This window comes from Notolepis coatsorum (genome assembly GCF_963971535.1).
Source record: "Notolepis coatsorum genome assembly, chromosome: 12".
NCBI lineage: Eukaryota > Metazoa > Chordata > Actinopteri > Aulopiformes > Paralepididae > Notolepis > Notolepis coatsorum.
In genome coordinates, this window is record NC_140176.1 from 31,413,746 (window position 1) to 31,441,495 (window position 27,750).

Sequence of the window (27,750 nt, forward strand, 5' to 3'; positions counted from 1 at the left end):
TTGGACGCAAACTTCTTCTTCTTTCGTCCGTAAAATGTAGGGGTTAGCATCATACAGTAGTTGCCAGTGTGAGGTGCTAAACAGTCTATAAAGGTAACATACGCTTATAAGGCCTGGGTTTATATTAGTCCTGGACTGCTTCTGGTTTGACTGCCGTTTGAATCGAGTCCAATGTCCGATGCAGAGTCAGAATAGTAACTGTATTTGCAGTTTGGTCAATCCAAATCATGTGTGTGAATGTGATACGTATATATCACCTGAAAGTACTCAGCCTCTGCTGTCTTTAGCTATGAATACAAGAATAATTGTGAGGTTTTGCCCGCTGCTCACTACCTTTTCTCTGTCTTCTTTAAACCTACTGTTAGGAATTCCCTATTCTCTGTCTTCTTTAAGCCTACTGTTAGGAATTCCCTACTCACTCTCTCTAGCCCCCACCCTCTCGTTCCTTACCCTTAGTGGCCACACCTGTTTGATATTCTATTATCTCTCGCACCTGTGGTGGCAGGCTAATTAGTCCCCCTGTGGGCTTTAAATACCAGGGCGCTTCCCCTCGTTTTGGCGTGGGGTCGTGTTGTATACTTGCCGAGTCATATTCTCTAAACATCTAGACTCTTTTGGGAGATCCTCTGTCTGCCTATGCTGTTCCATTCTCCGGCGTCGAGATGTTTGCTCCAGCCTTCGCCTGCTGTCGCCGTTGCCTGAGAGTGGGACTGGTCTGCGCTCCCTAGACTTCCACGGGAGGCATCCCAGTCATCCACTTCAGACCCCCCGCGCAGCTGTCGTCCTGACGCACATCCAGACCAGCGCAGACGCTCTCCAGTCCACAGCGCGCAACGCGCATCTTCCAAGGACGCTCGAGCTTGGCACGCTCTCCAGACCAGCGCGCAACGCGCATCTTCCAGACCTTCGAGCTTGGCACGCTCCTCCGTACCAGCGCACTGACGCGCATCTTCCAGACCTTCGAGCTTGGCACGCTCCTCCGTACCGGCGCACAGACGCGCATCTTCCAGACCTTCGAGCTTGGCACGCTCCTCCGTACCAGCGCTCTGACGCGCATCTTCCAGACCTTCGAGCTTGGCACGCTCTCCAGACCTCAGCGCGCCGACGCGCATCTTCCAGACCTTCGTGCTTGGCACACTCCTCCTGGCAGACGCACCCCGATGCGTCTCTCTGTTCCGACGCGCACACCAAGGTGTGGCGCGCCACTCTGTTCCTCGGCTCCGACAGTGGCTACCCGGTGGACGACATCCTCGCCACCGCCACTGTTCCAGCTCCCTGTTCCGACGCGCACACCAAGGTGTGGCGCGCACTCTGTTCCTCGGCTCCGACAGTGGCTACCCGGTGGACGACATCCTCGCCACCGCCACTGTTCCAGCTCCCTGTTCCGACGCGCACACCAAGGTGTGGCGCGCACTCTGTTCCTCGGCTCCGACAGTGGCTACCCGGTGGACGACATCCTCGCCACCGCCACTGTTCCAGCTCCCTGTTCCGACGCGCACACCAAGGTGTGGCGCGCACTCTGTTCCTCGGCTCCGACAGTGGCTACCCGGTGGACGACATCCTCGCCACCGCCACTGTTCCAGCTCCCTGTTCCGACGCGCACACCAAGGTGTGGCGCGCACTCTGTTCCTCGGCTCCGACAGCGGCTACCCGGTGGACGATATCCTCGCCACCGCCGCTGTCCCAGCGCTCTGTTCCTCGGCTCGGACAGCCAGCCACCCGGTGGCGATGCCTTCGTTCCCGTTGCTGTCCCTGTACCATTACGCATGCGCCTGGGTGAGTTTTGATTGTGATGTCACTCACCCAGCGTAGTGCCCTTGCCCCCGTTCCCGCTGCTGTCCCCGTACCTTTACGCATACGCCTGGGTGAGTTTTGATTGTGATGTCACTCACTCAGCGTAGTGCCCTTGCCCCCGTTCCCGCTGCTGTCCCCGTACCTTTACGCATACGCCTGGGTGAGTTTTGATTGTGATGTCACTCACTCAGCGTAATGCCTCTTGCCCCCGTTCCCGCTGCTGTTCCTGTACCTTTACGCATACGCCTGGGTGAGTTTTGATTGTGATGTCACTCTCCCAGCGTATTGCCTCTGTAAGTTAGTTTGGACATTTCATCTCTCAGCGTAATGCCCCTTGCCCTCGTCCCGCTGCTGTTCCCCAGCGTATTGCCTCTGTTTTTGGTTCTCACTTAGAATAGTATTTTTGGACTTTACATCTCCCCCTGTGTGTTTGTCACACGAAGATATTATTACTTTGTTCACTTTGTTATTTGGACTGTTCTGCACCTGCTCTGCTTTTTCCCTTTTGTGCATTAACTATCTCCTCTGTCCTGCAGAGCGGCCCAGATGATTTCCACCAGTCCTCCCAGTTCCTCCCTGTTTCCCAGCCCGCCTCCGCGGGCCTCAGTCCCCTCTGTTTCCTAGTTCCTGTTCCCTAGTTCTCCCCTTCTAGTTCCACCTAGTTCCTGTTCCCTAGTTCTCCCCTTTCTAGTTCCACCTAGTTCCTGGTCCCAAGTTCTCCCCTACTAGTTCCACCTAGTTCCTTGTCCCTAGTTCCCCTAGTCCCCGTTTCTCCTGTTCCCTAGCTCTCCTAGTCCCTAGTCCTCTCTCCCTAGTTCTCCTTGTCCCTGGTTTACCTAGTCTCTAGTTCCTCTGTCCCAAGGCGTTCCCTTAACCTTCCCTTAGGCGTTCCCTTACTTTCCCATAGTGTTCCCTTTTCCTGCCCGCCTCTTAAAGGCACTTTACCTTCCCCTCTTGTGTTTCCAGTGCTTTGTGTTTTCTCCCTTAAAGGGACAGTGCCCTTTTTTCCCTGTTCACAATAAATATCTGTTTCTTGGCAAACCACCATACCTGTCTTGTGTTGTGCGATTGGGGTCGGTTACAAACCATAACAGTACGACCCCACCAAATCGACGACCCCAGCCAGCACAGACGGTGTATGTTGAGTTTGCCTTTTTTTTTTTCTTGTTCCCTCTAGCTCCCCTGTTAGCCCTGTTAGCTCCCCTGTTAGCTTGTTAGTCTCCCCTCTAGCTCCCCTGTTAGCCCCGTTTAGCTTCCCTGTTAGTCCTGTTTAGCTCCCTTGTTGGCCTGTTACTCCCCTGTTTAGCTTGTTAGTCTCCCCGGTTAGATCCCCCTGTAGCTAGCCATGCCCTGGCGGCTAACCCAGTCCCTCAGCAGAGCCCCGGTCTGCTAGCTTGGCCCCGGCTGTTAGCACAGCCTCTATGTTAATGCAGCCTTGCAGCTGGCATAGGCCCTGTAGCTAGCCAGGCCCAAGCAGCTAACCCGGCCCCTCTGCATGGCCTCCACCTTTTTGTGTAGTTTATCCCACTGCTAGGACTGCCCTTTCAGCTAGCAAGGTCAGTTTTTCTCACACAGCTAGGACTGTCCTTCCAGCTAGCTTGTGCTCTCATGCTGGTCCAGCCCTGTCTGCCAGCCTAGCTCCGGCAGCTAGCGCAGCCTCTATGTTGATGTAGCAGTACAGCTAGCATAGGCCCTGTAGCTATCAGTGCCCTGGCAGCTACCCTTTCCCTCTGCTAGCCTGGCTCCGGCAGCTTGCGCAGCCTCTATGTTGATGTAGCAGTACAGCTAGCATAGGCCCTGTAGCTATCAGTGCCCTGGCAGCTAACCTTCCCTCTGCTAGCCCTTTCCCGGTGCTTCCATGGTTAACCCTTTGCTACCCTGCTTGCCCCTCAGTTCCTCTAGACCAGTTCTCTAGACCAGTTCTCTAAACCAGTTCTCTAGACCAGTTCTTTAGCCCGGTTCTCTAGCCCAGTTCTCTAGACCAGTTCTCTAGACCAGTTCTCTAGACCCAGTTCCTCTAGACCAGTTCCCCCAGTTGCCCCTCTGCTACCCTAGTTACCCCTCGGCGACCCTGTTTCTTTTGCTAGCCCCACTCTTGTGGTGGCTTCCCCTGCTGGCTTGGCCAGTACCTCTTGTTTTGCCCCCTGCCACTCTGTCTGTATTTGTTTTGGGTCGCCGGGTGGCTCCCGTTGGAGGGGGGGATACTGTGAGGTTTTGCCCGCTGCTCACTACCTTTTCTCTGTCTTCTTTAAACCTACTGTTAGGAATTCCCTATTCTCTGTCTTCTTTAAGCCTACTGTTAGGAATTCCCTACTCACTCTCTCTAGCCCCCACCCTCTCGTTCCTTACCCTTAGTGGCCACACCTGTTTGATATTCTATTATCTCTCGCACCTGTGGTGGCAGGCTAATTAGTCCCCCTGTGGGCTTTAAATACCAGGGCGCTTCCCCTCGTTTTGGCGTGGGGTCGTGTTGTATACTTGCCGAGTCATATTCTCTAAACATCTAGACTCTTTCGGGAGATCCTCTGTCTGCCTATGCTGTTCCATTCTCCGGCGTCGAGATGTTTGCTCCAGCCTTCGCCTGCTGTCGCCGTTGCCTGAGAGTGGGACTGGTCTGCGCTCCCTAGACTTCCACGGGAGGCATCCCAGTCATCCACTTCAGACCCCCCGCGCAGCTGTCGTCCTGACGCACATCCAGACCAGCGCAGACGCTCTCCAGTCCACAGCGCGCAACGCGCATCTTCCAAGGACGCTCGAGCTTGGCACGCTCTCCAGACCAGCGCGCAACGCGCATCTTCCAGACCTTCGAGCTTGGCACGCTCCTCCGTACCAGCGCACTGACGCGCATCTTCCAGACCTTCGAGCTTGGCACGCTCCTCCGTACCGGCGCACAGACGCGCATCTTCCAGACCTTCGAGCTTGGCACGCTCCTCCGTACCAGCGCTCTGACGCGCATCTTCCAGACCTTCGAGCTTGGCACGCTCTCCAGACCTCAGCGCGCCGACGCGCATCTTCCAGACCTTCGTGCTTGGCACACTCCTCCTGGCAGACGCACCCCGATGCGTCTCTCTGTTCCGACGCGCACACCAAGGTGTGGCGCGCCACTCTGTTCCTCGGCTCCGACAGTGGCTACCCGGTGGACGACATCCTCGCCACCGCCACTGTTCCAGCTCCCTGTTCCGACGCGCACACCAAGGTGTGGCGCGCACTCTGTTCCTCGGCTCCGACAGTGGCTACCCGGTGGACGACATCCTCGCCACCGCCACTGTTCCAGCTCCCTGTTCCGACGCGCACACCAAGGTGTGGCGCGCACTCTGTTCCTCGGCTCCGACAGTGGCTACCCGGTGGACGACATCCTCGCCACCGCCACTGTTCCAGCTCCCTGTTCCGACGCGCACACCAAGGTGTGGCGCGCACTCTGTTCCTCGGCTCCGACAGTGGCTACCCGGTGGACGACATCCTCGCCACCGCCACTGTTCCAGCTCCCTGTTCCGACGCGCACACCAAGGTGTGGCGCGCACTCTGTTCCTCGGCTCCGACAGCGGCTACCCGGTGGACGATATCCTCGCCACCGCCGCTGTCCCAGCGCTCTGTTCCTCGGCTCGGACAGCCAGCCACCCGGTGGCGATGCCTTCGTTCCCGTTGCTGTCCCTGTACCATTACGCATGCGCCTGGGTGAGTTTTGATTGTGATGTCACTCACCCAGCGTAGTGCCCTTGCCCCCGTTCCCGCTGCTGTCCCCGTACCTTTACGCATACGCCTGGGTGAGTTTTGATTGTGATGTCACTCACTCAGCGTAGTGCCCTTGCCCCCGTTCCCGCTGCTGTCCCCGTACCTTTCCGCATACACCTGGGTGAGTTTTGATTGTGATGTCACTCACTCAGCGTAATGCCTCTTGCCCCCGTTCCCGCTGCTGTTCCTGTACCTTTACGCATACGCCTGGGTGAGTTTTGATTGTGATGTCACTCTCCCAGCGTATTGCCTCTGTAAGTTAGTTTGGACATTTCATCTCTCAGCGTAATGCCCCTTGCCCTCGTCCCGCTGCTGTTCCCCAGCGTATTGCCTCTGTTTTTGGTTCTCACTTAGAATAGTATTTTTGGACTTTACATCTCCCCCTGTGTGTTTGTCACACGAAGATATTATTACTTTGTTCACTTTGTTATTTGGACTGTTCTGCACCTGCTCTGCTTTTTCCCTTTTGTGCATTAACTATCTCCTCTGTCCTGCAGAGCGGCCCAGATGATTTCCACCAGTCCTCCCAGTTCCTCCCTGTTTCCCAGCCCGCCTCCGCGGGCCTCAGTCCCCTCTGTTTCCTAGTTCCTGTTCCCTAGTTCTCCCCTTCTAGTTCCACCTAGTTCCTGTTCCCTAGTTCTCCCCTTTCTAGTTCCACCTAGTTCCTGGTCCCAAGTTCTCCCCTACTAGTTCCACCTAGTTCCTTGTCCCTAGTTCCCCTAGTCCCCGTTTCTCCTGTTCCCTAGCTCTCCTAGTCCCTAGTCCTCTCTCCCTAGTTCTCCTTGTCCCTGGTTTACCTAGTCTCTAGTTCCTCTGTCCCAAGGCGTTCCCTTAACCTTCCCTTAGGCGTTCCCTTACTTTCCCATAGTGTTCCCTTTTCCTGCCCGCCTCTTAAAGGCACTTTACCTTCCCCTCTTGTGTTTCCAGTGCTTTGTGTTTTCTCCCTTAAAGGGACAGTGCCCTTTTTTCCCTGTTCACAATAAATATCTGTTTCTTGGCAAACCACCATACCTGTCTTGTGTTGTGCGATTGGGGTCGGTTACAAACCATAACAATAATAATACATTCTATTTGTAACACACTTTATAAGTGCTACATGAAAGGAGATAAAGATTTTTTTTATGAATAAAACAATTACAATTCATAAAACAACCAATGAAATGAAAGAAAACATTCAGATCAAAATAAAAAAAAAAGCAAAAAGACCCCCCAACTATATGTATATGTATATTAAATAATGTAGATATAGTTATTATATAGTTATATAGTTATAGTAGATACAGTATATATAAGAAATTACACTGGACCCCAGAAGGCAAAAGAAAGAAAGGGAGGCCTAAAACGACATGGCGCAGGACTATAGAGAAGGAGCTCCAGCAACACCACCAGAGCTGGGGGACCATAGAGAAGATGGCCAAAGACAGATGCAAGTGGAGAAACTTTGTTGCTGCCCTATGCGCCAAAATAAATACTCAACTGACCCATGGCAACCTTTTGACTGGCCTGTGAGGACATCTATCATAATCAATTTACCTATCTCAAGCCCTGCCATCTTTTCTTGATCCTCCAATCACAACTATTACTTCGGAACAAGCAACGGTTGTGATTGGAGGATCAAGAAAAAAAGAGGGCAGGGTTTGCTGCTGTAACAGGACACTGATCCAGGCGGCCCGGTCTGCAGTGGAAACAGTGCAAACTGACCCGAGACCAGGGGCATCTGCCTGCGTTCACACCACTAATGTGAGACCCCAACTACAATGGTTTGATTTCATGCCTGCCCCCCCCCCCCCCCTTCCAATGTTGTTAACCCTTGTGTGGTGTTCTCCTTTAACCCTTGTGTGGTGTTCTCCTTTAACCCTTGTGTGGTGTTCTCCTTTAGCCCTTGTGTGGTGTTCTCCTTTAACCCTTGTGTGGTGTTCTCCTTTAGCCCTTGTGTGGTGTTCTCCTTTAACCCTTGTGTGTTCTCCTTTAACCCTTGTGTGGTGTTCACCTTTAACCCTTGTGTGGTGTTTAACCCTTGTGTTCTCCTTGAACCCTTGTGTGATGTTCTCCTTTAACCCTTGTGTGGTGTTCCCCTTTAACCCTTGTGTGTTATCCTTTAACCCTTGTGTGGTGTTCTCCTTTAACCCTTGTGTGGTGTTCTCCTTTAACCCCTGTGTGGTGTTCTCCTTTAACCCTTGTGTGGTGTTCTCCTTTAACCCCTGTGTGGTGTTCTCCTTTAACCCTTGTGTGGTGTTCTCCTTTAACCCTTGTGTGGTGTTCTCCTTTAACCCTTGTGGGGTGTTCTCCTTTAACCCTTGTGTGGTGTTCTCCTTTAACCCTTGTGTGGTGTTCTCCTTTAACCCCTGTGTGTTCTCCTTTAACCCTTGTGTGGTGTTCTCCTTTAACCCTTGTGTAGTGTTCTCCTTTAACCCTTGTGCGTTCTCCTTTTTGTTATTCATCCGATGTTCACAGGTCTGCTGGACCCACAACATTATTGGGATTTTAAGACAATGAAGCCATAACAATTCATGTAGAAATACTTAACAGGTGTTAACTGTATCTCAATTACAAGCAATCTAGCAATCTAAACAGCATATATGGTTCATATTTGCTATTTACTTTTGCTAAATCACATTTTATCAATAAAAGTGCTATTGGTGTTGTGTGTATTGAGCCATACTGTACTGTACCCATTCTGCAATCTGTTAATAAAATGTTCAATCAACTAATCAATAAATGTTATGATGAATTGAAAATGGGGGACCCTGATGTAAAGAAGACTAAAGTCTTTCTCTGGTCTGCATCCTCTTAACAATTGCGTACTGTATTGTACCCATTCTGCAATCTACAATTTTAAGGGCGGCCGGGTGGCGCAGCGGTCTAAGCGTCTGCCCATCACCACAGAGACAGTGGGATCGAATCCAGCTGTGGTGCTTCCGGGTTGGCCGACCGTCCATACTAACACAATTGGCAGTGTTAGAGGGTGGGAAAACCCGGCGAGGGTGGGTCCTGGTCGTTGTAAAACAGCGACTCCTACAGATCGGTCGGGGTGCTTGCACAGCGAGGTCGGATCCTGGGGGAGGTAGTGTTCTCCACACGTTACACTCCACCAGTGAGAGTCCGCGCTGCCAGGTGAAAAGAAGTGGGGATTGGCTACACACGTGTCGGAGGAAGCATGTGATAGTCTCCGCCCTCCCAGACCGACGGTAGGGGGCAGAGCATGCAACGACCAGGTAGGGGATTGGGAATTGGCATAACGACTAACATTGGGATGGGAGAAAAACAGAAAAAGAAAGGAAAAAATTCAAATTCAAATAAAAATACAATTTTCAATCAATCAATCATGTCTGTAAAAAACGAATCCATTATAATCAACACATGAATGGAATAAATTATGTTTATCTTGAAGCATATAAATTAAACAAGGTGGAGGCAGACAGTGAAGGAACACAGTGAACCTTTTTGTAAAGATTTTACCATATTTACTTGTTTTCACCTACAATTGGCACACTTTCTGGTCCAGTGGACCTGAACACCATGTATGTAATATAAATAGGTAGTGGAGGTGCACAGTGTGCCTCACTAAAGACGCACATCTTCAATCATTATCTGAAAAAAAAAAAAAAAAAAACTCTAACCCTAACCTTACTGGCATGCACTTGTCCTAATATACTAACCTACACTGTAGCACTCAACACTTTGATGAACATTGTTACTCAAGGCCCAGTCCACACGATCACGGGTATTTTTGACACAGAGGTTTTCAAAAAAAGAAACCTCTGTACACACAGGTGGTTTAAAAAAATACCCGCATATTCACGCAACTGCAAAATCTGCATGTAGTACAATGCCAAAGCAATAGGTGGCGATGTAAGTTCAAACATAAAGGCCATTTCAACCAATCAGAAGGGTTTAGCGTTAATACCGGAAACTGAACTGAAGCCTGGAACACAAACATCCCTCCTTACTCACAGCCAAACATTCTACAGTTTGCAGCAAGAACAAAGTGCAATAAACAAAAGAGGATACATTCACTGTGTGTTCTCCCTCATTTGTTGATGAAACAAAACCAACATCAACACAACACAAAGAGCGGAGAGTTTAGTCTCACAAAAAGATCGCAGATTTTGTTAGCTTACGTGCTAATGTGATTGGGATTTGCCATTATAATAGTTAGCATTGCGGCTAGCGTACATTAGCGTAGTAATGTTACACATGGGAGACTATGTTGCTGGACACAAACATTGTTGATATAGCAGTCTGGTTAATGTTGTTATATCGCTCGCTATTGGTTGTACTAGTAACGTTAACGCTAGTAGAATGAATGGATGAAAACTTTATTTAACAGATTGCAGAATGGGTACAATACAATACGGCTCAATACAAACAATTGTTAACACTTTCACTGCCCAAGCTTAATTCCTTTTTACCTCCTTGAATGCCCAGCACCACTTCAATGTTAACGTTAATATCGCCTAATCTATGTTTTAAATTATGGCTATGTGTCCAATCTGCCCGTCGCTTATCAAAGACTCATTTTCCAGTCAACATTGTCGTAGCAGATTGTTTTTTTATAGCTTCATTTCCGTTTTCTAGCATTTTGAAAAGCACTTGTTTTCATGGAAAAATGATAATCGCCCTTTACTGGAATATTCTAGAACGTTGTCATTTTTCTGCCTATTTATGAATCGCCCTCAAATAAACGCTAGATTATCGATAGTACATGTCGCTGGCCGCAAGCTGAAAATCGATTCTCCTATTTCCTGACCGCTCGCACAGTCAATCAGCCATATCACATAAAAGCTTATATCTCCGTGAAAACGAGTCTGATTATCCTAAGACTGGTAACATAGATTCCTTACCTGAGATCAGATGGTATCCAAATGGATTATTCCAATTCCTGATCGCCATTCGAAAAAATCTATCCTTTTATTGATTCACCGTGTATACTGTAAAAACACATAATCCCCGCTGCTCTGAGGCTCACTAGTGGAGCTGATCGACCCCGGCTGCGTGAGTGAGAAGTAAAATGTGGAGTCAGGGATTTTTTTTCTCATTCATTTTCATTGAGTTCAATCCAAAAGGGTGAATTACCATCTGGGAGACGATAGGGGGCGCTTTTTTCACATCTGAGCGCCTGGAGTGGCTGAATTTCCAACGGTAGACTCGGTTGATGAAATATGATTTCAGATCGCTAATAAAAAAAATATGAGAAAATACGAGAATTCTCGTGAGTGGGCATTCAACCCGCGGGGGGTAAACCCGAGAAAACTCGGGTTGGGCAATCAAAGTGTTAAGGGGATGCAGACCAGAGAAAGACAGCTCTGCCGTAAACACTGTAAATAATCTCGGTTACTATGTCCACACGCAACCACTGCAACCGGGATGAGTCCAAAACTTCACCCTGGACTCCGGTTTTGAAAGAGCACGGTTGCAGTGTTCCAAAAACCCGGTTGCGTGTGGACGAACAGTGCAACTGCGCACATTAAATCGCGGTTACATAAAACCCGGCGTTCGTGTGGACAGGGCCTGATAGAGTTGTACCCTTCCTGCTGTCTTGTTGTGGGAAACGTGTAAGTCGCTTTGGATAAAAGCGTCAGCTAAATGACAAAATGTAAATGTAATGTTCAGTGAAAATGTGTTCTTTTATACAGTATGTTCTTCACAGAAAATGAGCCAAGGACAACGAGTCTCAGGTTAAAAAGATAATTAATTGTACCATTTCTCTTTTAGTAAACCCGGGCCCCACAACAGACCCGCACGCTACATACACAAGGGTTGAGAGGAGGTCACTGTGAGGCCTTCAGAACAGACAGGACCCGATCGCCGAGCTGGAAGTCAATCAGAATTGGTTAACATTTGAAATCAACATCATGTATGAGATATGAAAACAGCCCCAGTGGGTGGGTCAGTGTTGCTCCACGGGGCTCAGCGGGAGCCGCCAGGCGCGTGGAGGAAAGCAGAAACCGGCAGGTCTTTACAGGGCATAACGTCTTTATTGTTATACACATAGATTCATCTCCAAAGACTTTTTGCACAAATCAGTGGGGCAACACGTACTTTGAGATATCAAAAGTCTCACACAGTTCCACGCCTTCTCGTAAAATACTCAAACAAGTACTCCTGCCTCTCACGCCCCGCCCCCCCCAAACGGTACATACATCACAACCAATTAGAAATAAAATATATTTTATTTAACTGTCAAACGTTACCATTATGTGCATTACATCATTACCAATTACAAACAAGTTATATCCATTGTCAAAATACAGGTGTGCAAATTGTTAGAAAAATACCAACTCATACCAGATTCTGGATTGTGCTCTGTAAAAATCCTTACAAATAGTATATAATCTATATATAAATGTTTTTCCAACATGCAATGTTGCATTTCAAAAAGATATCCCACATACTAGCTGTCCCGACCCCTCCGTATAGCTCCGGTCTCCACCGCGTCGAAGAGGAAGAGGGTGTCGTGATGAAGACGGAGTTGAAAATGATGTATGTTGTTTGAACTAAACAGTACAGGTAGATAACTGCATCACATTTGTAACGTGTTTTCTTGTCGTTGTTGATGTCGTTTATTTTAGATTTTTTGCATCATTGCTTTCGCATTTCATTCAGGTGCCATGGTCTGCCCCGCTTCGATTCCGTGAAGAGATCTTACGTGGACTGGTGTTTGCGAACGGAGAAGCAGCCTCAGAGAATACTAAATACTTCCAAATAACTCCATCATACGTCGCAGACCATGCAAGTAACTAAGCCACATTTCAAAACTAAATTGTAACAGAAAATGTTTTCCATTCTGAAAGCCCTTTTTCACCAGACCAATATCCAGAAACAACATGTATCTACCGTATCAATCATATAATGAATTAATGAATTATTCAACAATTAATTAATTAATTAATTAATTAATTAATTAATTAATTAACTAATTAATTAATTGATTGAATCCTTGCACTGAAGAACCGCAGTAACTGTTTTAAATTATTTTGGATATATATATATATATATATATATATATGTATACAGTATATATAATATATATATTACCTAAAAGTAATCAAGCCTTTCGCTGTCTTCAACAGCAGACGTACACAAGAACTCCACGACTCAACCATCCTTGGATAATTAACATTTGAAAACATTGCCCAAAAAAAAAAAAAAAAAAAAAAAAAAAAAACGTGGGTATCTTCGTCCGAGGTATTCAATCTTTCGAAGCGACGAATGGCAAATATGTCAAATCGTATATAAATAACTTTCAAATAAAAACAAACACATGCCGCCCCAGCAACACAGACGACAGAACAGTCACGATGAGGTTTTTTAAAAGCATGATTCTGATAAACGGCAAACAGTCCAGAGTGTCGCCAGGCGCACATGAGAAAATTAAGACAAGGATGTCGTCTCTCAAGGTGTCGTTACCTCGCCCCCCCCCCCTCCCCTCCCCTCGTCTGTCTCTGAGGTAAACAGTAGCACTGTTAAAGACTTTTTTTTAAAGGCATCTCTCTCCTACATAACCTCCCCTGCCACACTTCACAATGGCCTCCTCCTCAACCTGAAGAAATTCAAAAAACCACATTCCACAATCCAGGACTCTCTCTCTCTCGCTCTCTCTCTCTCTCTCGCTCCAGTCTTCCAAGCATGCAAGCGGACTCAGGCCCTACAGACAGAAGCAGATGCTTAAAACGCTCTTCACAGCTTAGTGGTACATCACTGGAAGCAGAAGAAGAACGAACGAAAGAAACTTGTCAATGAAACCTCATGCAAAATAGTCTAGGCATGTTGTTTTAATACAATGAAATAATGCTCTCTCTTTTCTTTTTTTGAATTTAATAAATACAACATAATTAATAAGACATTTTTTTGTTACTTCACTCTCACACAGAGCTAGCTGGCTTTTACGACAGTGTGAGCTACCTTCCCGGTACGCCACGACCGCCAGCTCTCAATCAACGCTCTCATTCCAGTCTGTATCAAATTATGTTCTTTTCTTGTGGTATGATAAAAATAAATGCAACATATAATATATTTTTCTTTTATAATGGCGCAATAAACTACCAACCCCATTTTTTTGGAAAAAAAAGAAAGAAAGACAGAAAGAAAGAAAAAATATAAATAATTATAATCCTTCTTTAAAAAAATAGAACATATTGCACTTTCAATAATATGAAATTCTTGTATTACGGTACGATGAGATTATTCTCTTTTTTTATTTAAGAAATTAATGAAATTAGCTATCTGAAAATAAAAAAGGGACAAACTTAGTTTGATTTATTGATCAATATTAAGTTTGTTATAAGGACGTTTTTTTTCTCCTTTTCAACCACAAGACTATGACCGCAGGTAACCGACATTCAAAATAACAAAACAAAACAAAACAAAGAAAAACTACAATAAAACTAAAACAAAATGTTGTTAAAACTGTACCATGCACGGGGAGTGTTTCAAAGCGCTGTCGTCCTGGGTTACAGTGGACAGAGTGAGAGGAAACCTGCTGGGTGATTCTGGTAACACAGTAAGACTGGGTGTGTAGACCGCGCTTAGCACCGACCGCTAGGCGACGGTCGAGTCCAGTTTCCCGCAGCGTGGGGGAGGGGTGGTGGGGGTTGGGGGGGGCGGCGGAGTGAACTCGACGTGAATCCCCCCCACCCCCTCCCTCCTCGGGGACGGCCCGGGGGAACGCTGGAGCACACGCTCTCTCTCTCCCCGCGGGCGCGGCGCTGCGCTCTGGGCCACCATGCTAACCGACACACAGGCTCCCCGTCCAGAAACGTCAGATGGCAAAATAGAAAGGCAGCTGTCCACTCCTGTCATCTAAAAGTGCATCTCCACACTCTTCCAGCAAAGTCAAAGTCGTCGGCCCCCACCCCGCTCGCCGTCCTCTGCCAAGCCGGAGGGAGTGGCCCCGTTTGCGCTACAGAAGAACCACAGCTCCAGATTCCAAAAATTATTATTATTATTTCGTTTTTTGTTGTATTTTTTTCTGGCTGCATTTACGTGGTTTCTGGTTGTAATCTTTTTTTTTCATACATTTTTTTTTCTCTTTTATTCTCGCTAGCAGACATGACAGTTGGGCTTGTAAGGAGCCAGAGGAGGTGCTAAATCATACAGTAAAGGGGGCAGGGCTTGATGGGAGGCCTGCGGACAGGCTGGCGGCGGCGATTGCTTCCTCTCCTCCTCGCTCTCTCTCTCTCCAGCGCCGCGCCGTTTTCCCAAACACCTTCGGCTTCCCTCTCCCCCCTCTCCCTCCCCCTCCGAGCCTGACTGGTGCTGTTTTGAGCTTTTTCGGAGGCCGCTGTTGCAACAGCACCCGTTGCCGTGGATTCGCTGAGGAGACAAAACAGGTGGGTTGGTTTTAACAGATCGGTACGGCAACAATGTATATTTCAATGTAGAATTTGTATTTTAAAAACCTCCCCCAAAAAACAACGCTGATTCATTTTGCATGTAATTCCACACACGTCCAAAAACTGTTTTTGCTCACATTCAATTAGTTTGACAGTTATTCAGACTAGAGTAAACTAGTTTGAATGTGGCCACTAGTGATGTCACCGGGGACACTGAATGTGTTGTGAATTACAGCTCAATCAAATGATAAGGCAGCAGTCCCTATAAGACAAGGTATTTCTTCACCTACATCATTTCACGGAGCTGTAATTAACACAAGGATCCAATGTCCCAGATGACATCACTGGTGGCCATATTCAAACCTATTTACTCTCAATACTCTCAAACGTGTGCAAAACTGAGTTTTTGGATGTGCGTGAGATTAGGTGCAAAATAAATCAGCGTTGTTTTTTGGTGAAGTGCCCCTTTAACAAGCTCAGAATGTGTAGAACAGAAGACGTATAGAGATAGAGAGGTGAGAATAAACAAGAGAGATGAGGTCAACTCACCTGAGAAACAGGATCATCATGTCAGGAAGTGGACAAAAATGATCGCCAGGCCGATATTCAATAGCATCACCATGGCAACTAGGATTGAGTTAGAACCCTGGAAGACACAACATGGTGGTGAGTCCTACGGTAGAACGGCCTCACAATCATAATCACGAGAATGTTGTCGCCTTATTTCTATTCAAACTGTATTTGTGAACGTGAACTACTATCCTAAAGCCACAAACCAGAGTTGTAGGGATGGGCATCGTCGTTAATTTATCAAATCATATATGGAATAGTTTATGTGAATATTGTTTTGTTTAAAAAAAAATTGAATAGTTGAATAGTAATTTTGTGAGTTTTGCCCATCCCTAATGCGTTGTACCCATAGGCTATAGGCGGTTTCAAAGTGACAACAATAACATTCAAAGACCCAAGTTCCTGTAGCAATGTTTGTTAATGTAATAACTGACAGGAAATACATTTGGCTCCAAACTGTTCCCTAGCAACAGAAGTCCAGTGAAACTTTCTTTTGAGGAGAAGAGACTGTGTTGGGCGGTTTTGTGCTGCTTTTTAAGTTGAACAAGGACACACAGTGTCACAGGCACGAAGCGCATCACCAGTGAGCTGCCACTAGGGGCAGAGTGGCTAACAAGTGATACTCATTTTGTGGACCCACAGAATGTTTTTTGAGTTTTTATACCCAAGGTGAGTTTCATTCTATTATTCTATAATGTACTCTGAACGTTCCCCTGGGTGCTCTCAGTGTCACTTGTACCACTTTTCCGAATTCATTGTCTCTGGAGCAGCAGGGGGACCCTGATGGAAACAAGACAAACGTCTTTCTCAGGTCTGCATCCCCTTAACAATTGTGTGTATTGAGCCGTACTGTATTGTACCCATTCTGCAATCTGTTAAATAAAGTTTTCATTCATTCAGCTCATGGTTACATGCAATGACATAATAAATTATAATCCTTTTTACATATCTGTAACAACGAACAATAACACTATGTAACAACCATCAAATGCACTCACAGCACACACATCCACACGCACGCACTCACTCACTTTAAATAAACAACTCACTGCAGCACCCACTTTACACACTTTAGAACACCTAAACACACTTTATATTTATTGGTAAAGAATTTGCACTACAACCCATACCTCATTACACCTTACTGTAAATTGTACCTAAATTGTACCTCATCCCATTTCTCCTTTGCACTGTATAGTATATTGTATGGTAACTCAGTTACTTCTACTCTGCATTGAACATTGTACATATGTACATACTGAACACTTGTGTCTACGTACGTGACTTCTATTTTATACTTGCTATACTTATTTAATTTTATACTTATCTATTTTTGTCTAGCACAGTCTCTGGAGCGTAACAGAAAGAAGCATTTTGTATAAAAGTATTCTGTACTTCTGTATGACAACTAATAAAGAAACTTGAACTTGAACTTGAACTTGTTCATATCCCTTACCTACTCTTACTAGTTACACTGCTGGCCAGTATGATTTACTACCATAGTGTCTTTATACCTGTATCACTGTACATATTAATACTACAACTCTGTACATACATCTGATTAACACTATTACTCAGCAGCAGTACTAATTAATATATTTTATACCCAGTTTAATCACCTGTACGTACATTGTATATTACTATTGCACTTTACTGTATTTGCACTCTGGTTGGATGCCAAACTTATTTTCGTTGTACTGTACTTTTGCTGTTTGATGACAGTACATTTTAATCTAATATAATCTAATCTAATCCCAATTTTGAGTCTCAGCACCTGATTTGGAAGAGAGTTGCTCATGTTGATGTTGGAGCGTCTCAGACCATGAGAACAACATGTATGAGTTCATCACTCATCACTGTGTACACTGCCTATTTGTACCTTTCTACTGTACTATCATTTTATTGCCTGTATTATGTTTTTCTACTATTACCCTGCCCATACCTGTACCCCCCCCCCCCATGCTGCTATGATGCCTGAATTTCCCCAAAGGATCAATAAAGGAATATCTTATCTAATCTTATGTACAGTCTCCCCATTTCCATAAGGAAAAGCCCCACCCTTGCTTCTTTTAGAGGGCAACTAAAAAAATTACTGAAGACCAACCAGTCATGTGACCACATGTGACATATCTCTAGCCACTAGTATTTCTGTGTATTGTTGTTATGTGTTTGTACATTTTTTACTGTTTTTATGTGTCCTGTTTTTATGTATTTGAAAATGTCTTACTGTTTCTATGAGTCCTGTTTTTATGTTTGGGGACAACGGATGGAAATTAGCCTTGTTGTGCTAAATCCGGCAATTTTTACACTCCACGGTGTTCATTAATTTAGCATTGTCCCGTCCAAATAAACAAATAAATAAATAAATAAATGTTATGTTATTGTATCTTATCTTATCTCATCTTATCTCATCACACTCACCGTCTCCCCATTCATGCCGTCGGCCATGTCCAGGCTGGCCTTCTTGGTGTCCGCGAGGCTCTTTGGCTTCAGGGAATCCTGCTTCCTGAGTTTGTGCTCGCTCCCGGTGGCCGACTTGGGGACGACGGCGTAGGACTTGGGGGGTGGTGGGGGCATGCGGGCCAGGGCCATCATGCTGAGCTCCTCCTCCGGGTCCTCCTCGGGCTCCGGGGGCGGCAACACCCTCACGGGCTTCACGTAGTAACTGTGGTACTCGGTGTGGAGCTGGCCGTTGACCGGGAGCACGGGGACCTGCTGGGGGGCCGGGGGGGGTGGGGCCTCGGGGGGCGGGGCCTCCTCCTGGGGGGCAGGTGCTCTCGCGGACTCCTCTTTACTGATCTTCCTGCTGGGCCGCTCGTCCCGGCTGGACTTGTCCTCTTTGCTCACCTTGCGGCTGGACTTGTCCTCTTTGCTCACCTTGCGGGAGGGCTTCTCTTCTTTACTGGTCTTGTGCTGGCCCTTCTTCTTGCCGGAGTGGGGCGAGGGGGGGGGCGTGGTCACGGGGCTGGTGGCGGGGGAGTGGGCGGGGGTGGTGCCCTTGCGGTAAAAGTGGGGGGAGTTTCCGGGACTGTCCTTCTTCTTCTCTACGACGACGACAGGGATCTCCTTCACCTCCACGGGCTCCAGGAACTGCTGCTTGATGTAGTCTGGACCTGCGGGGGGGAGGATGATACGTGTTACACACAACAACACACACTGTAACAGACACTATGCATAACAATATACACAACACAACAACACACTCCATAACAGACACTATACATAACAATATACACAACACAACAACACACTCCATAACAGACACTATACACAACACTATACACAACACCACAACAAACTCCATAGCCAACACTATACAGATTGTGGAGGAATGCTTTGTGTGTCCTAACAATAGCTTGAATCTCACACCTAGAGAGACAATGTCCCCAAACCCTCTGTCCACAAGAGAGCTGGATCCCCTTCTTTACATCTACATTTAGTCATTTAGCTGACGCTTTTATCCAAAGCGACTTACAAGTTCTGTACGACAAGTCATCAGGAACGGCACAACTCTATCAGCTGAGTAACAATGTTCATCAAAGTGTTGAGTGCCTGCTCCGCCTCAGTGTCTCCCAGCTGGCCAGGATGCGTCTATACTTTCGACAACAAATGTTTGTTTCCGCGTTCGAGTTTTGCGCTCTGATTGGCCAGGTCATGTGCAGTGTTGGGACTAACGCGTTACAAAGTAACGCGTTACAGAAACGAAGTTACTTTTTGCCGCAACTAGTACTCTAACTCATTACTTTTGAAATTCAGTAACGCTACTTACGTTACTGAATGGTTTGTTAGTTCGTTACTGCGTTCTTTTTATGTAGATTCATAGCGAGCGTCCTTATTTCGCCTGCGTTTGTTTTGTTTACTGTAGACTGAAAGGCGCTATAAGACGAAGTATTATTATTATTATTATTATTATTATTTCTTTCCGTAGCCTCATTCTGGTTTTCGCACTTCTGATTGGCCACTGACGTTCTGAAAGAAATAGACGCTCTCTACAGTAAACAACAAGAGGACGCTCGCTATGAATCTACATAATAAGAACGCAGTAATAATAACGAACTAACAAACCATTTAGCAACTACTTGGAGAGATAATTAATATACAACATGGAAACGAGATAAAGAACATGTTTGAAGGGCTGCTGGAGTCAACTGGACTAACGTTACATCTCGACCACCGCAGACTGGTGACGGTGAGTGCAATGTGTTCACTGAAACTCAAGATCAACGGATTTTGACTGTACGAAATCTGCCAGGGAATCTCATAATACTAATCAAACAATATAAATATAGTCCTTTCATGCACAATTGATATCCTAACTATTCTAACGTTGCAATGCTTTGATTGATATCTTAAACAACGCTGCAAGATGGTTATGAATGAATTAATGAATGGATGAATGAATGAAAACTTTATTTAACAGATTGCAGAATGGGTACAATACAGTACGGCTCAATACATACAATTGTTAAGGGGATGCAGACCTGAGAAAGACGTTTGTCTTGGTTCCATCAGGGTCCCCCATTTTCAATTCATATAGACATTTATGACATACACAACATACATGACATTTATGGCATAGGGACATATAGGTATTTAGTACTGATACATTTGTGACATAAGCGGTATTCAAATATACAGTACTGTTACCCCTAGATCCTGACAGAGTATATACATATGATGGGGAGGGAGGGGGTGGGTGGGTGGGAGAGAAATATACATACAGCGGGGAGGGAATATATAATGAAACGCTCTAGACCACATTGCTTAGCAGAGTTCGGTGATGTGAATGGAAACTGTCAAGTTGATCAACCGATTTTGAGTATATGGGGCATGGGACTTGAGCAATCTTTTTTAATTTTTTTTTTAAATAACTAAATAGTTACTTTTCACAGTAACTCATTACTTTTGGGTGTAAGTAACTAGTACAGTAACGAAGTTACTTTGACATGAAGTAACTAGTAAAGTAACTGAGTTACTATTTTTCAGTAACTAGCACAACACTGGTCATGTGACATGTGCGCCAATCGTGGGACGGCAAGTTCTGCGCCTATTTCCGGGTCTAACAGCCTGCAAACTACCTAACACCTAGTTTATCACTGGTTAAGCTTAGGCGACTCTTTCGCAGTTGGTTAAGGTTAGAGTTTGGAATCAGGGCAGGCGTTCTATCGTCACGCTCTAAGACAAACTCTAACCTTAACCAACTTCGAAAGAGCGCCTAAGCTTAACCAGTGTAGAAACTTGCGGTCCCACGATTGGGCGTACATGTCACATGACCTGGCCAATCAGAGACGCGGAAACAAACATTTGTTGTCTAAAGTATTCAGGTGGCCAGGATGAGAGCACTCCTCTTAGCCAAAGCTCATTTAACCTACATGTACTTTGTACTATGTGTGACACTATGAAACCTATATTGATCATCAGAAAGGTCTTTATTGCCAAGTAAATCTGCACATACAAGGAATTTGTTTCTGTTGTTTAGTGCAACATTAACAGACAATTAAGGTAGAATAAAATAAAATGGAATATATAAACTCAATTAAAATAAAAGTCAGTCTACGACGATCCGTCTACAACAAAAATGAATGAGTCTGTTTCCATGACAACACCTTGTGATCACACAAATCCGTCTCCGTCTCCGTACATACAGGCCCGTACTGTACATACAGGCCCGTCAACAGCTGTGACTCAGCCCCCCTAAATAGGGTCTAGAACCGCCTGATGATGCATTTTATCAGGCAATGTCAGAGAAACAGAGGGAGAGAAAGAAAGACAAAGAAAGACAGAGAAGGGAGAGAGACTGTGAGAGAGAGACTGAGAGAGAGACAGAGAGAGAGAGACAGAGAGAGAGAGAGGGAGAGAATAAGAGGGTGGACAAAAGAGAGAAATGAGATAGAGGGAGTGAGTGAGAGAGGGGGGAGAGTGAACGAGAGAGAGCAAGAGAGTAAGAGCAAGAGGAGAGAGAGAAAAGAGACAGAGAGGGAGGGTTCAATAATATTCCAATATCTGATTGAATATAACGTTTATGCAGAGATGCTGTATGATTCTTGTTATGTATCTGCTTATATTTATTTCCCCACTACTGTTTTATGTTTTGATTTTTTGATTTGATTTGAAATCTTTATTTCGAACATGCAATGTATACAAACAAACAATAACAAAAGCAAAACAACTCAATCTACATGTTCGAAAAAGAGTAGGAAGAAGTATACACTTATTTAATCCTACCCCTTTTCCACTACTCAAATGAGTGTACTATTTTAAAACATAAAAAAGAAAGAAAAAAAAATATATATATGCAAAACAAAAAACAAAAACTATATATGTAAAACATGAAAGAAATAAAATAGAAAACAAAATAAAAATGTAAACACCCGTGAATATCAAGTCCCTTCCTCATCCCTGTACCTTGTGAACATAATTTCCTTATACATCAGTTTGAATTGTCTCATGTTTGGACATTGCTTTAGCACCACATTTAGACTGTTCCACAGTTTCACTCCACATATCGAGATGCAGTGTCTTCTCATGGTAGTGCGTACATTTAGCACTTTTAAATTGTGTTCTCCCCTCAGATTATAACCCCCCTCCCTATCAAAGAACAATTCTTGAATGTTTCTTGGAAGTGCATGACTTTTTGCTTTATACATTAATTGTGCCGTTTTAAATTCCACAAGATCATTTAACTTCAATGTCTTTGACTCCAAAAACAATATGTTAGTGTGATCACGATAACCTGCAATGTGAACTATCCTTATGTTTAATTATATTATTTAAATAATTGTATTGTATTATGCAATGCTTTGGCAACACACAATTATATTGTCCTGCCAATGAAGCTAATTTTGAATTTTAATTTGAGAGAGAGAAAGAGAGAGAGAGGGAGAAAGAGTTTAATGAATGCAGGGTCATAGGCTCCTCCTCTGTGGGTACATTTCTATTATCTGTCATTCTCTTTTTTTATCTGCCTCCAGTTTTCCTGGAACAGCCCTTTGTCTTCTCAACATCCACGCTGCCAACATGCTTCTATAGATAAGGACGCTTGACCTTAAGACCCAACAGCGTTTCCATTCAGTGAAATCTACTGCTGGCTTTGGGGACGCTCTCTTTAAGCCCAGCTCTCATCCAGGGGTTAAAGCTATGAACCCGGTTTTACTTGATCGGCTAGACTTTGGACATATTGGAAGACTTTGACTTGTAGTTACCTCTCAATACACAGATATTACAAATGTAAACTTCTTATAGTCGCAAATATCATGTTCAGCTGCTGCCACATGCTGCCTCAGCTCAGACTATGAATATACAGTGTACCTTCATTCTATCCAGTAAATGACTATTCATTACTATATTAAAGGCATAATCTACGCATTTAAAGAAGCTGATTTACGTTTTCAATGCATCCACTTGCATCAATGTTTTGGTTTTTAAGATACTTGCTATGATGCCGCTAGCTCATGTAATGAACTCCAACAGTCCTTAAAGCTTGAGATTCTCCCCTCTGTCGCAGAGTTGAACCTTTGTCAATCAAGTTGTACGTGTTTTAGTTGATTTGTTATCCTTGCTCTTTGCCTCGTCTTGTTGTCTTATTGTTATGATTTTATATGCTGTGTGATTTTATATGCTTTTTATGCTTATTTCTGTATGTACATTCGACACGACATGACTGTAAATGAGAGAAACCTCAGTTGCCTTTCGAGTTTAAATAAAGGTTTGAATGAAAGTCGATCAAAAAGATCAGCATTTGTTAGTGCCGCTTAGAGGAAAGTCATAATAGTGTTTGTGAGAGCCACTGATCTGACCCTGGATCAGAGATTTGAGCTGTACATTCTGACACTGTAGATATAACATCAGTCAGACAGCGATTCGTGTCCCATTGTTCCCTATATTACTAACATCAGACACAATGGGCCGAGGGTGTCTTTTGTTGTCGCTCGTTTTTGCTACTTGCTAAATTAGACTGTAGAGTCAGACTGACTCAGATGAGAACAATACTCTCTGCTCAGCATCAGATGGTTGTATCATCAGCGATGGTGAGATTCTCTGCTTCCCCTTCTGATCTATTGTGGGGGAATCGGGGTAAATTATAAAGATGAATAAAATAATTAGAGCTGGGCCGTTATGCTGCGTTAACGCGATACTAGTATCGCGTGATAATATAATTGACGCAGTTAATCTAATTTATTTATTTTATTTTTTTATTACAATTTTTTTTCACCTTTATTTACCCAGGGTAGGTTCGCTGAGCACAGATGCTCTTTTTCAGGAACTCCCTGCTTCACATTCACACAGTTCCATTCACACCTGGGGGCTGCCCAGTACAACCACAGTTGACACCATTGGCCACTGAGCAACTCCACTGGAGCAGTTGATTTGCATTGGCAGGGTTTGGCCCTGTCTGGCACCCAACGGAAAAAATATTATAGGCACTATAAGTAGACACCGCTACATAAAACAAGCTGGTCTGCCTGAGTGACTGGTGGAAGAAGGAGAAATAGAGATTGGACTGATTGAGTCAAGCCATGTCACATAGTTCAAGTTTGAAATGCTTCTTTCTGTTTTGCTCCTGAGAGTGTGCTAGATACTGTACTGTACTGGTAATATAATTTATTTGTGTTAACTTCTGAATAAAACAACTTATTAAACACAAGTACATCTTATTGAACATTATTTTGATATTTCATTACCAATTATCATAGCAAAACAGCTTTTTCAAACAGTCTGTAATGCATTTTGGAAACGGGAGATGGGCTCATGGTGTAATGGGCCACCTGGCCTGAGAAACATAAGGAGGAAAGAAAAAGTAAGGACTTACTTCTGGTCATTATTTGGGTAGAACACACATATTTTGAATGCCTTCGGCAGATTTAATTTTTAATTTTTTTTTAGCCATTTTAATCTAGATTAATCTAGATTAAATCCAGGATTGCAGTTAGATTAATCTAGATTAAAATTTTTTATCTATGCCCACCTCTAAAAATAATACAATCATTTGAGGTGAAGGGTCTCCTGTATACAAATCGAAAATGTCCCATTCAACCAAAGATTAGTGTGAGAAAAAACCCATTTGGTCATTATTATCTCCATTAGGAGGGAAGCCTGGGGAGATCATGTAATCAGTTGCGTCTGTCTGAGCGTGCGTCTGTCTTTCCGTCGCAGCTATATCCTGCAAACTACAAGGCCTAATATTTGTTGTGCCCATTCATGACCACTGTAGGATGAACTCCTTTGATTTTGGTAACCTGGTGACATTTCCTCTAGTGCCACCATCAGGCCAAACTCTAAATTTTTTAATTAGTGCATCTCTAACAAATTTGTGTATCTCCTGATGTGTACTACTGAAATAGTGTGTAAAAATGTGACAGCATAATAGTGTAATGTGTGTAATAGTCACTAACAAATCCTCACTGCAACATCTTGTCAGAGAGAAATCCAAATGCACCATTTTAACTGCACATTATGTGTGGGGATGCCATCAGCTGAGGACCAGCCAGTGGACAGGAGAGATGACCACATTTGACTGAAATACTTAACCCCTTAAGCCCGAGCGGTCCAGTACCGGTACGAGATTGATATCACGCCATAAATAGATGAATACAGAATGTATTAATTAATGTTGCTGGTACATTTTAGCATGGTGCTATTCACTGTCAAAGATGAAAAAAGAAAAGAAAAAAAAGAAATGTGAAATTCTCCTTTGGTTCATTACAATTTACTCAAGCCTAGTAACAGACACAACACATTCCCTGAGATCCATAGATGTCCCTAGATACCAAGAACATGCAAATGGACCTTGTAGAAGTGGAGCAATCTTCCATTTACTTAGGTATGTATTTTAGGCGAATTTTCTGAAAATAGGGCTCTGGCTCAAGAGGTTAAAAGTGTTAGTTTGTAAAAGTTTGGGGAGCAGTTGCACGACCTCACTCCTTGATACCGGCCCCGCCCTCTGAATCTTTTTTATATAGTATAATTCAGGGTTTTTGCCCCTTAATTGTAATAATACAATTCTACTTAATTTAATTTCTATGTAATTCATTTCTTTCTTAATTTACCATAATTCTTATTTATTAATAAGGTTGTTTTAAGGGTTTTTTAAGGTGTAAAATTAAGGGACTCTTCCCTAGTGAAGTCGGTATATTATGAAGTCGGGGGGGTCAGGTGCCCTTGCTCGGGGATACATTGGTGGTATCAAACCAGCAACACTTCCCATTACATTACATTAACCTAAACAGTAGCCTAAATTCATGGACCCAGAATGAACACATTTGAATTCTCTTGTCATCTAGCGACCCCACCAGACCATGTGGGTCCACTACCCACGGGTTAAGTAACACTGGTCTGCACCACTCAACTGTGTTTGTTGTGACACATCATCCTTAATGTCATAATGTCATAATGCTCAATATGGACGTCCAGGACCTTTGATATTCCCAGGCCGTCGTAAAACGTTCAACTCGGCCCTCAGGATCAAACGTTGATTTAGCTACGGCACTCGTCCTCTACTGGATCGGTTACGCTCGCGGCAAGCGGTTAGAGGAGCGTGGCCCGTCCTGAACGCTCGTATACCAGGAACATTTCAGACTTGACCCTCTAAAGCTGAGTGTCGCACCCACACTAGAAATGTTTAGCAAAACGTGAAAAGGTCTTTGGAACAGTTTGTGATGAAGCTTCGATTTAAATTGTATCTGAATCAGGAGATTCTCTTCTGAAGGTATCTCTCTATGTCACTCACAGCCTGTTCGGTGGAGCGTGGATGTTTGGCTTAGAATTTACTAAAATCTTGAAACATCTAGATTGGTCTTTTTTATCTTCTGAATGTAGACTAGTACATCCCCTGCATCTATCTATCTCTTACTGAGCTTTTAGCCTATAGCCAATGGAAATGCTAGAAATGGTCACGTGGGCTGGGAGGACCAATGGAAAATATCTATAGTTTCTCTATACTCCAATGCACTCTGACGGCTCGGCAAAAAGACATGAAAAGAGGTATAATGTTCAACAAGCATTGGAACTTGTTGTGGACACACACCCCTTAACCCTTTCACTGCCACACTACAGAAGGTTAACCCTTTACTATCACACTACCGACGGTTTCCGTAAAGGGTTAACCTTCTGTAGTGTGGCGGTGAAAGGGTTAACCGGCTGTTGTGTGGCAGTGAAATGGTTAATAAGAATCAAGGGGTGTAGACATTGTAGACCCCTTAAACATGCCTTCATGCCAGTCAGGGGTTAAACACCGGGGGGCGACAGTGGCTCAGGGGGTAGAGCGGTTGTCTGGTAATCAGCTCGATTCCCGCTCCTCCCGGGCAGCAGGTCGAAGTGTCCTTGATCAAGACACTTAACCCCTAATTGCTCCCGATGAGCAGGTTGGCACCTTGCATGGTCGCTCGCCTCCGCCGTCGGTGTGTGTGAAATATGTCAGTGAATGGGTCAACAAAATTATAAAGCGCTTTGGATAAAAGCACTATATAAATGCACCAGGGTAAATTAAGGAGATTAATTAAAATTACGGGGGTTGTTTTTTAATGGTAAAGTTCTGGGTTTTTGCCAATTCTACTTCATTTCTATTTAATTGATTGAATGAAAATGACTCTGAGCCTAGAATGCTGGGACAGTGATGATGACAATCATAGTGAAGGACTTGAGGGTTAATACCATTTTAATACATTTCCCGCTGGGCATTCCTAATTAATTTCACAACAGCTCCAACATCTGCAGGGTTTGAAATACTGTGTAAAAACCTAATTTCACAGCATAACTCCATAAGAGTCTGGGCTTCGTGGGAACGCTGTTTGGGAACCAGATTACTCGGAGGGCTTCCAAAAATTTTCTGGATGGTTCTTCACAACGAAGGATCATCAAACACGCACACACATTCGCGCACACACATACGTGCACACACATACATGCACACACACATACGAGCACACACACAAAGACTGCAGCGCTGGCAGTCAGTCAAGAACAATTTTAACCAGACTTGCAGCCATTTTAAACCTTTAAACGTAGCCAGCAATAAAAAAAACCTGAGTGACTGCGTATTTCTTCAGCAGTTGCCATAAAACAAATTATGAATCGCCGTGAATCAAATCAGCGATGCGATTTGCCATAACGCGATACGATACCCGGAAAGTGCTTGGCGCTCTTGAGCAAGGCACCAACACTGCCAAATAGGGGTTTGATTACCTTTGGGACACCCACTCATACTGAGACATGTCCCGTGTGCTGTCGTTCGATTGTAAAGTGATTTGTTTCCTAGTACTCAAAAACCACTACGGGTGAGACACTGAGGTCACCCTCATTTACAGTGATGACAGTGAAGCTT

General features: G+C 44.7%; 1 protein-coding gene across 1 annotated transcript in view; it reads right to left on the minus strand.

Moving 5' to 3' along the window:
* Positions 1–14,756: 14,756 nt before the first annotated feature.
* The window catches only part of jph1a (junctophilin 1a), a 131,819-nt gene continuing 118,825 nt past the window's right edge, over positions 14,757–27,750 (minus strand). Inside the window, exons 4-6 of the mRNA XM_084325632.1 lie at positions 17,853–18,544; positions 15,411–15,507; positions 14,757–14,841 (exon numbers count right to left, since the gene is read on the minus strand). Coding sequence (XP_084181758.1) covers positions 15,427–15,507; positions 17,853–18,544 — 773 coding nt within the window. The 3' untranslated portion in view covers positions 14,757–14,841; positions 15,411–15,426. The remainder of the gene's footprint in view (positions 14,842–15,410; positions 15,508–17,852; positions 18,545–27,750) is intronic.